The sequence below is a fragment of the Colletotrichum karsti genome (assembly GCF_011947395.1).
Source record: "Colletotrichum karsti strain CkLH20 chromosome Unknown Scaffold8, whole genome shotgun sequence".
NCBI lineage: Eukaryota > Fungi > Ascomycota > Sordariomycetes > Glomerellales > Glomerellaceae > Colletotrichum > Colletotrichum karsti.
In genome coordinates this window covers 252,371-262,988 of record NW_024065908.1, presented here as the reverse complement: position 1 = coordinate 262,988, position 10,618 = coordinate 252,371, and the positions used below count along the sequence as shown (strand labels likewise).

The following is a 10,618-nucleotide window of genomic DNA, read 5'->3' as shown; positions in this document are numbered from 1 at the left end:
GGTGATGGCACGGGTGAGCGCGAAGACCGGCGATGAAACTGGATCTAGAGTAGTCGAAAGCGATTGCCCTTCTTGAAGTTGACCAGGCGATTAGAACCAAAGTCGAGGCCGGGTTGCTACCGAGGCTTAGGCAGAGACAGGCGATGTCATGTTCTGGCCAAGGAATAGCTGAATTAGGTGCGACACCATGCGATAGACCGAAGCGACAGGTGGCGGGCAAGTTATGACACAGCAAACTGTGGTCCTCCTCTAGAGGCAAGGTAGGAGAGTCGAAACGACGAAGTGAGGAATCGCGGGATGTAAATGTTGTTTCTGAAAGAGAGAAAGAGAAAGCGGTTTGTCCCTCGGCAGGCTGAGGGAGGAAAGCTACGAGAGGTGTGTTCCGTGGTGGAGGGGCGGCGGTGCGGTGGCCTGGGTGGACGGACGGGTTGGTGGTGTCTTTTGACCAGCGCTTATTTCTGGGTATCCGTACTACCTTTCGCGCGCGGCGCAACCAAGAACCGGGGACAAGTGGCCAGGGTCGAGATGGACCAACACTAGCAAGGGCTTCGGGTCGAGCAATTGCGATTGTAAAAGGACAATACTGAAACGAGATTGTTGTTGCGACGACGTAGGGCGATCAGGCTCTTTAGATGTTGGTTGTGTTGAAGTAAGACGGCCCAGATGGAGAATGGTGGAGCGGCGGATGTCAGTTTGACGGGGGTTGTAGCAGGGAGCGCAAGACGGGATATGCGACACAATAATGTCGATGTTGGTAAAAGAGGCTTATTGTTGGTGTTGGATTCAGGGGCGCAAGAGAGACTCGATGAGCTCATGGGGTAAATAAACAGGGCAAACGAGGCGCGAGAGAGAGAGAGCCTAAGGTCGTGGCATCGATTGATTGTGGCAGAGTCGACAAGCGTGATTGTAAGTTGAAGGAGGGGAGTGTAGTGTGAGAGATGGACACAAGAGAGGAGAGGAAGAGAGAGTAAGAAGCTCCGAGGATGACGAAGAGGAGGGATGGATGGTTGGAAGGTTGGGGGTGGGACTTGTAGAGTGGCAGGGACTGATACCTGGGTAGGACGTGGAAATTCAATCTAAGGGAGCGGGAGCCAAGGTTCGATTTGCCTAGGCAGCTGCGGCGGCTCAGCACAGCACAGCACAGCACAGCAGAGCAGCAGCTAATAAGTACGGATACCTTCACTGCGGTCGAGCCAACATCTTCTCTTACTCCAGTACCTTGGGGTGAAGATGTATCTTTTTGAACCTTCACCAGTCAACATGAGACGGATAGGTACAAGCGAGACTGAGACGAGATATAGACTGGACGGGATGGGGTCCAGAGACTAAAACCGTCTAGGGCTGGCTGTCTGCCTATCTACCTTAGCAACTTGCATCAAGCTCAAGCTCAAGGTACGCTCTCATCTGGTTGTCTCTGATTCTGGGTTCAGCTCTTCGTTCCATCCCATCCCACCTCACTTCACCTCACCTCAACTGTCTTGATGAACCGAAGCATGTGGGTGGTGACATCCTAGTCGTCGTGCGCAGCCTACCCAAACGGTAACGCGCCGCCACGACGCCTCCCTCTTATTCTGCACGGTAAGACGCAGTTGAGGACCGGATATGTGTGCCTGTGTATTAATCTTAGTTCAGACCATGTTTCTTCGGCCGAAACCCTCAAAGAAAGCCTCTTCCAACCGTTGCCAGATATGTGCCCGCGGACAAGAAGGTTGACATGTAAGCCCAGAGAGTAGGTACTTAGACATGACATACCGATCTTACGTCGATAATGAGGGGTATTGGTCGCCTTGCATCGCTTTGCAGGAAGGCGACCAGGCCGCGGAATGTCCATAAAAAAATGCGAACCATCCATCCATATCACGCATGGATGTTTTTTCAGCAGTGTTTCTGTCCCTGGACCCCCAAAAAGTTTCCCTTTTCCCTTCCATCACTCCTGCCGTCACTGGTTCCAGCGTCCAGCGTCTCGCTCCGCCGAACCTCATGCAGCATGGCGCCCGCCCCGCTTTGTGGGGCAACCGAGTCCAAATCTCGGCCCTGAGTGGAGGGCACTTCGTGGAGTCTCCTCACGGCCACGGCGTGGTGGGGCTCACCTGCCCGTAGGGCGGAATGGGGGCCGGCGCACCTGCTCACACCTGCTCGCACCTGAACCGCTTTGATTAGGAAGGACCCGAAACACCGACTAAACACGGCAGGAAATCACAAGTATCTCTCTACCAGTATCAACCTAAATCCATGTGGTATTTCCACTTACACGAGGCGTTCTCTGAAGCACTCGTTGGGCTTTCTTCCTCAGCCCCAGGGCGAACCAGTCCACCATTTTTCATGTTTTTTTTTTCATCGTCAAGCACCCGTCGCTCAGCCGCCGAATCGATGGACGCTTGCCGGGAACTGGCCCGTGGTCAATTTCTCTGTAACCGCATGGCAGATTCATCGTCGATCGTACCCTGACCCTGCCCTGTGTCGCACAAGGGCAAGCAAGCTAAGCATCACCGTGCCTCCAAGTCATCTTCTATCGTCCACTCAGACACCATTCCTCCGCCGCTGTCGTCCTTTCTGTGTCTCGTCAAAACATCACGACCATACCCCATATCGGTCCATCTTACTCGGGTTACAGACTCCAGCCACTGCCGTATCGCCCTTGAGCTTAACCACCGACTCTACGGTCAGCCCAGTACCCTGGGCTGTACTCTGTACTCACCGAGCGGCAGATTTCCACTTCCGGCTGATTTAGACAGTTCGACGTACACCGACCTGACAGCAACCCAGCAATGATGCGCCAAAACCCTGCAGACGATTGATGTCATCGGCCAGCACGCGCACCGGATGCTAGGCATTCTCTCCGAAGGATTGTCGACTATCGCTGCAGTGTCGCGGCTGAGGTTGACAGTGATTACCGCCTCCAGCCCAGTACCCACGCGCCGGGTCGATGCCAACAACAAGGGCTACCTAGGTTGGGAGAGGAACCCAGAAAACCGCAAATCTCATGACGGCGTCGCTCTCGCATCCAAGAGAAAATTCCATCCGCTCGTCGCTCCGCATCGGACACCGGGACCGTGGAGTTCAGGTCGTTTGCGGGGCCTGGCACCATTGTGCACAGCCGCAAGCCGCAAGCCGCAACGATGGGACTCGGATATTTCATTGATGTCGGGAACCCTAGGCGATGCCTTCTATCGTGGATTCGACAGGGGCGGTGCACCTCGCCGACCACGGCGCGAAACAACCAACATCGAGGCTGCGCAGCGCCACACCGACCCCAACGACCCCGTTATGCCGTCTATTGATGCGGCACGGGACGGCAGTCTTGAATGAGCCGGCATTTCCCCCAATACACTGCCGCACAAGTTTTTGATTGTTTGTTGTTTAATCCCGCGGAGTCGGATGATCAACGTCAAATCTGCCCTGACATACAAAGATGGGCATGAAATACAGGGGCACCTTCTAGCACAGGCGAACTGGTGCAAATCATACTTGAGGCCATCAGCTGAACTGAACCAAGGGGTCTGTTGGCACCACTGAAGAGAGACATGAGATTGCCATGGTTGCGTCACATTGCCGAAAATAAAGGCAAATGAGCATCCAGATCATCGCCATTCTGGCTAATTACTGTTCGATTGGGCCGGTGCACTACCCGAACATCTCACACCTGCTGGACGAATGCTTTCGGCGTCAGCCAACCGGGAATGCACCAATTGGATCCTTCAACGGTCAATGCCAAGACGAATCTTACCAAAGTCCCCAAACAATTCGATAGATTCGAGCATGCGGCGTGGAAGCTGCGAGACTGGGGCGGGATGAAGACAAACAATTCAGGTGCAGCCAACAGTGATTAGAATAGGTACGGATACAATGCAAGCAATGGCAGGAGCAGACCGGAAGGATGGACACGCGAGCTTTCCGTCACAGCTTCCCCACCTCAAAGTCGGTCATTGGCTATCGGTCACTTGGGCTCCTTATCTAATCAGCCGCACACCTGATCCACGACACCATCGGCGAGCCAAGAAATGCCCGACATCACCTGCCACGGAACTCTAAACCTCCCCGAACGCTGTCCTCGGCCTTTGGGATGGAGCAACATCAGCCCTACGTTCCGCCACGGCCATATTCAAAAGCTTGACTGCAGTAGACCACCACAAAAATCAAATCTTACTCCAACCGAAAGCGCGTCCGAGGACTTAACCGATCATTCCGTGACAGAGGAGCAAACACTTAGACGAGACTGGTTTTCGCCTGCGGCTCTTCACGATGTTCCAGGTACGTCCGAGAGAAGAGTCACTTCCGCCTGCGATTCGAGCATCAAAAAGCACGCTCCTCCTCATAAAAACCCGGCTAATTCCCACGCGCAGCCAAACCCACAAGATCACCTTCACCTGCGCCTCCACCGGGCTCGGTCGGTCATTTTGACAGCGGAAGAGTAAGATCCAGCTCCATCACCGTTTCCCTTCCACTCCATTCGGCGTACCGGGCTGACCGTCCGACCAGACTCGTCGAGATCCGCGCAGCACAGCGGACCTTCGAGGGCGCCTACATGCGCACCGCCCTCTCGCAGTTCTCCTTCGCCCTCATCATCCTCAAGATCTTCACCTCGGAGTTCTACGCCATCGGCGCCCTCTTCGCCGTCTACGGCGCCGCCGTCATGCTCGTCGCCATCTACCGCCGCCACGAGGGCAACCGCCAGTTCTTCACCTCTCCCAAGGACGAGGCCGACGGCTCCGTCTCCGTCGTCCGTAAGTTCCGCACCTCGGGGAACAGCGTCGCCCTGCTCACTCTGCTGAGCCTGTCAGCGTATATCACGCTCCTGGTGCTCACGTGGCAGCTGGTCCAGTGACGCAGTTTGTCTCTTTCTTTGGTGGGCGTGGGTGGCCGTTGATGGTTTCCAGCACGCCCGAGAGGGAAATGAATTCGAGCATGATTGAATTCCTCGATCCTTCGGTACACGTTTGTCAATTTGCACGTGCGATTCTGAATGCGGGAACAATTGCAATACGCCGCGCAATACAATGCAGCAACCCTTATTCCCGCTCCATTCGACGTCTCGCCATACCCAACGAGTACGCATTTAACATTCAACATTCAAAGAAGAAAACTCTGTGCTCTGGATGCAGGAACCAAGTTCAGGGAGCGGCCAACAGCGCTTTTTCGTCCAACTGCAGGACAACACCATGCACAGCCCGGACGCCTGTCGGTATCATATCTCCCGAGAATATGACGACCAGGTACACCGAATCGATCCGGGACATCGATAGCCGAGGCCAACGTCCTTGAAACGGCTCAGCGAGCATTGAATCTGACTATTCGACGCAAAAAAATGCATAACAAACAGGCGGGGTAATACTAATCACTGCATTGACGGACTCGTTCTCAGTCATCAGACAATCGACTCGCCGTCCAAATCCCGAGGGAGTTCCGCGTCATGAGTTGGCTCGCCGTGGATCCTCTGGGGGAAATGACCCGAAGATAACCATTTCCGAGCAGTAGCAGGCGCTATCCGGACATGCGGACATATTCCAAAGAAAGAAAGAGGAATCACCGCCGAGATCACCAATCTAGGAAGGCGAGACAACGTACGCTTAGGCGCTGAAGGGTCAATCCATACTGAGACCGAGTCGTCGACATGCAGCACGTTGCAGAAGGGACAGTTGGTTGCCACTTTTGAAGAATATATATCGACATAGTCATTGAAGAGAGTAAATCTATCCATGAAGAATCAAAAAGAACAACGGAAGTGATAAAAAAGCAAGTGAAACACGTCTGGTGATATGAGAGAGAGAAAAAGAGGCTGAGGGGATATAAAACTGTCGTATCTCAAGAGAAAAAATCGGAATCTACATAATCGTGAAGAGGGAGTTGTGAAGAAGAGCAAGCTAAAGTAGTAGTAACGAGTGCAGGGGGAAAGGTGGTTAAGGATAGAAGCAGAATCGAAAAGAAAGCAGGAAAAAAAGATATCAGTAACGACAGAATTGCGAAGGTCAGGGAAGGGAACTGAAAAAAAGAAATTGAAGCCGTCATCAAAACCCCCGAACCCCCGTGCCCCCTTCGGAATGCGTATGCCCACCCCCAAAATGCCCGAAATGTCTCGCCAACCTCCCCCCTTTTTAGACTTTTGCCCCCGGCCGGTACCGTCCGATCCAAATCCTTTCCGCAGTCCGAACCACCCTATGTTCGTACGTCCTCCCTCCGGACTGCCTCCGGACTCTCTCTTCCCGCAATCACATCACTCCGGACGGAACGACCAAGTTACGAGCTACTCGGCCCGCGGGATTCGAGGTTCGGCGTTGCGGGAACCCCGTGCTCGTCGTGTCCGGCACACGCCCCCCTTGCGGCCCCACTCCGCTCCGCCAGCAGCTTGTTTGTGTACCCAAATTCGACGTCCATCGTTTGGCCCAGTGGACCAATATCGGTAGTAGGACAAAGCGGAGAGATCTGGTGAAGGCATATATGTGCTGGTGGCTGTCGAGTGGCACCTAAAGGCAGCGATGATGCGTGCCTTGAGAAGCCAGCTGCACCCCAGGCGGCGTCGCGCGTAAGCCGTTGGGGGCCAAGTTGTCTGCAAACCTGCGCCGTGCCGAAAGGAGGATTTTGTGATCCTCGGATCGTGCCAGCCCTTCTCCGAGGATCCGTCACTTGGCGTCTCGTGTGGCCCCCGTGTCGCAGACGCACCAAGCTTGGACCTCGCGACCAAATAAATGCGTCGGCTTCAGGGGCTGCGTCGTCGTTTCTCGATTTTCCCCGGAGCTTGCTTAAACAACCGTCATTCCGCTTTTTTCGGGGTTCACTGTGGTCTCCAACCCTTTTACCCCCTTCTTGCCCCCTCCCCTAGAAAGAATTGAAGTCGTTTAAATGCCGCTTTTGTATCTGCGCCGGGCTGCATGATGCCGCTTTCAAAGCAGGCGCGGGTATCTTGCGAAATTCAAAATGGTCCGTTAAATGCAAATGCTGTCCTTGATTCTCCGTGTATCGCTGTTTCTGTTGATTCTTGCTGACTTCTGTGTCCTGTGCAGGTTGCGGGGCCCCTTAGTTGTCCCTGGGCTCTTCGTATCCCCATCCTTCGTTCATCTTGGTGTAGGTGTACGGCTGCTCCCAAGACCCGAAGCCTGACGGAGGAACTGCTCCTGCAGACAGAGATGCACCGTGTGGTTCGAGACCCGAGACAGAGGTTGTTATGTGGCCCGGGTACATATCCATCGACATTGTGGACGATTTCCTGCCAAAGGAGCGGCCCTGCGGCATCGCGACGTACTGAGATGACAACTGAGCTTCGCTAGGGAACGGTACGGAGCCCGGAGGCACGAAAGAGGCCCATCCCATTTCTTCTCGGGCATTAGGGTCTGCGTTGATTGCCGTTCCCCACCCGGCAGATCCAGGCCCCTGAGGCGTGTACGGTGAAAAAGATGAAGTCATTGGAGACTCTTGAGAGTACGATCTCCAGGTCTCGTTCAGATTGGACGGCTTTGCTGAGCTAGAGCTCCCATCTGGTGGTATCCAGTTCGAGATCGCTTGGTTCGGGAAGTCGAACGAACGGGATATCGATGCTGGCCCCGAAGGCACTAGTTTCTCTTTGTCAATGACTTCTCCGGTCCTTAACGCATGCTGTGCCTTACTCGCTTCGATGTTCGATGGTCGCATGGTAGGCGGGGCCATGTTCTGGGCAGATGACATTGCCACGTGTTGGTACTGTTGGAACTGGGACATGTCTGGCGACTGCCCGGCGGCCATCGCCGGAGACGAAGACGCAGAAACAGCCTTGGGTCCCGTGGATGCCCGGGAAGGTGCTTTTGGGCGCGCATCAGCCGATTGTGGCGGCGGCGGTTGATCTACTGGGTAAAAGCTGCATTCTTTCTTCAACCTGATGCAGTTGATGCATCTGCCCTGAATGTCGGCCGGAGAGGGGATGCACCGAATCTTCCGTCGACGGCAATGCCCTTGTATCATCTTAGTACACGTCTTCAAGACACAGGTGGGTTCGGCGTGGCGAGATTGGAACATCTGAAGGCCCATGCACTTACCACATGCTACTGAGGTTCGGTGATAACCCAGCTTGTTTCGTTTCTTGTCAGCAGCCAGGGCTGCCTGATTGGGGTCGGAGGCACTGGCCTGCCGCGGTCTGACGTTAGGCGTGGACATGCAACGTTTCAACGTCAAACTCGCCTGCGAGGAGGAATCTTTTCGTTCCTTGAGAGATTGCTCATGGGATCTCGGGACCATGAGCGGAGGTCCGGGGGCTGGCGCGCCGTAGTTGGGCGCGTATCCGGCTTGGGACATGGCTGCTTCGGGGCCGTTTGGAGGTAGGGTAGTAGGATACTGGTAAGACATGACCGAGATCATCGGCGTCAAAGATTCGAAGGAGTGTTCCGCAAAGCCAGTGGTTGTTCGAGGTTTCCAGGAACTAGGTGTACTATGCCATTCGACGATATGGCTTCAGGCAGCGGTAAAGACAGCAAGTCCAGTGCGGTACCGGAGAGGGGAAGCGCAAGCTGCGCCTTCAACGACACCAGCTTGAATCGACGGTTTTGAGCCAACGGCGTCGGTGTCTGCTATGCTTGGGTGCTGAGGAAATAGACTGACTGGTATACAGGATGTCTATGCCGTATCCCACGATTTGTTGATGGGAGTTCCAACAAGAGGTCGTCGAAAAGAAGGGACACCAAGCTTCGTTGCCGGCAAGGCGCTTGTTGCAATAACGGGGCACCGCGACCAATGCGGACACGGGACAGGGGCGAGAAGCGAAGGCCACAACGAGCCAATGGAGATGACTGAAAGCGTCGTGGCTGGCCGTGAGTGCGGCACTGGCAGGATGGTGTACCAAAGTTGGAAAGCTTGCTGAGGTGACCAGCATCAAAATTGGGTCGGCTCTCCAACTTATTTCTCTTGCCGTGGGCTGATTGCAACCCAAGCTGGGAGAGCGAGAGAATCAATCCCAAAGAAGGGCAGCAGCAGACGAGATGATCAGAGGTATCCTGAAACTATGCTGCAGCGAGATGCAGATGCAACGGTATTGCTCGAGGCTTGTTGGGCTGGTAAGGGTTCGAAGCCTTACACGTGAGGCGATCGTGGTGGGAGTAGGGCGGAGGTGATCGAGCAAGGTACGGAGAGAGGCGAGCTGTGAGTAAGGTACTATGAGATTTCTGATACAACCCTAAGTGGACGGTCCGGCACGACACGACGCCATGAGATGGAAGGTCGAAAATCAACCGGGAGAAAGAGACGAACGCTCTGTGGAGAGGCGAGGAAAACCAAGAAAAGAAAGGCAAGGCACGTACTTACTCGCACTGCTGATCCTAGCCAACGACTGACGTTTTTGCCTTTTCAACCATAGAACAAGTCTGTTTACCAAGGCGTCTACCGATGTTGTTCCACCTCGGGCGCCCAAGTTTTTGGGTGTATGCTCGGTGAGGTGACAACAGGATGTACCTGATCTGTCGGGCTGGCCGTCAAAGCCAAAGCTGTCAGGGATCTTGCACGTTCTTGATGTGGAAGTCAACAAATACCTTCCGAGTCCAATGACCAAGAGCTTGGCTCAGGTTGAAGTCACCCCTGCCACCCAAATCTCACCTCGTCCTGGAGCTTGAAGGCCTGATAGCCTAGTTGGGACTTTTAGTACCTAGAGGTGACAAGAGACGAGATACGAGACATGAACAAACGAATCGAGTGTTGTTGAGGGCGAAATAAAGAAGACGGGGGGTTTTGTGAGCCTCAATGAGGCGCTAAGAGGTAGAGAGACTGCAGTATGAGTATTGAAGGTGATGCTCATACCTTGACGTCTAGCTGCAGTCAGGGAATGCCCAACTATTAGCACGCAGCTCGAGGAATTGTGTTCGAAGCCGAATGGCCCGCGGCAGACGGCTGTATCCTTCCAGCGCGCCACCAGATGGCAATCTCAGCTTATTAGTCGTGTGTCCACGCTAGCACCAGCGTACTGATTGAATGGTGGCCGCTTGTTGACAACTGGGCGTGGGGGCTGGGCAGCTGTGTCTCAGACGAAAGATGGAAAGTTTACCATTCGCCGAATCTTTTACCGCTCTTCTTCGACGTGTCGGTTTGTTGGCGACTCGAAGTAAGGAGGCCGATATGACGTGCAATGGAGTTGGAAAAAGTCGGCACCCAGACCAGATGAAGCTGAGATACACAGGGCTGGGTAGCTCGATCTTGGACTAGGATGGATGTTGGGGCGAGTCTCGTTTATAGGAAGCGTCGCACTGGATTTCAGCGGTGGCGAGAGTCTCCTCCAGTCATTGGAGGGCGCCGGAGCAAGATTTTCGAGAGGGGAAGTCGAGCTGGTAGGGATGAAAACTCGTCGAAGGCGAACGGACTTGATCCTGAGAACCAGAACCAAACTTTCTGGTGCTTCAGTCCGGGCTGGAATCGAATGTTGCCCAAATCGATCCCGTGTACGGCCGTGTGAGAGGCAAAGAGTACGACTGAAGTCTCAGCCAGAGTAGTTGAACCAAGACGAAGCAATGCAAGAAATGACAAGGGAAGGTAGCAAGGTGGGTGGGGGAGAGTGAAGATGCAATCAGACAGAAATGAAAAGATTGCTGCAGGTCCCAGATCTTCTCATCGTAACGAGCTTAGGAGAGAGGCAAGTGAGGAATGGCAAAAAATGGACAGATGATTTTCCCGG

General features: G+C 54.2%; 2 protein-coding genes across 2 annotated transcripts; one reads left to right on the top strand and one right to left on the bottom strand.

The window, feature by feature from the left end:
- Positions 1–1,863: 1,863 nt before the first annotated feature.
- Positions 1,864–4,825, top strand: CkaCkLH20_03250 (uncharacterized protein; the record flags this gene model as incomplete). The annotated part of the gene is made up of 3 exons (XM_038885969.1): positions 1,864–2,076; positions 4,344–4,411; positions 4,480–4,825. The coding sequence occupies 3 exons, from the start codon at positions 1,864–1,866 to the stop codon at positions 4,823–4,825; spliced, it is 627 nt and encodes a 208-aa protein (XP_038748478.1).
- Positions 4,826–7,011: 2,186 nt separating this feature from the next.
- Positions 7,012–8,322, bottom strand: CkaCkLH20_03249 (fungal zn binuclear cluster domain containing protein; the record flags this gene model as incomplete). The annotated part of the gene is made up of 2 exons (XM_038885968.1): positions 7,012–7,769; positions 8,004–8,322. The coding sequence occupies 2 exons, from the start codon at positions 8,320–8,322 to the stop codon at positions 7,012–7,014; spliced, it is 1,077 nt and encodes a 358-aa protein (XP_038748477.1).
- Between the last annotated feature and the right edge of the window lie 2,296 nt (positions 8,323–10,618).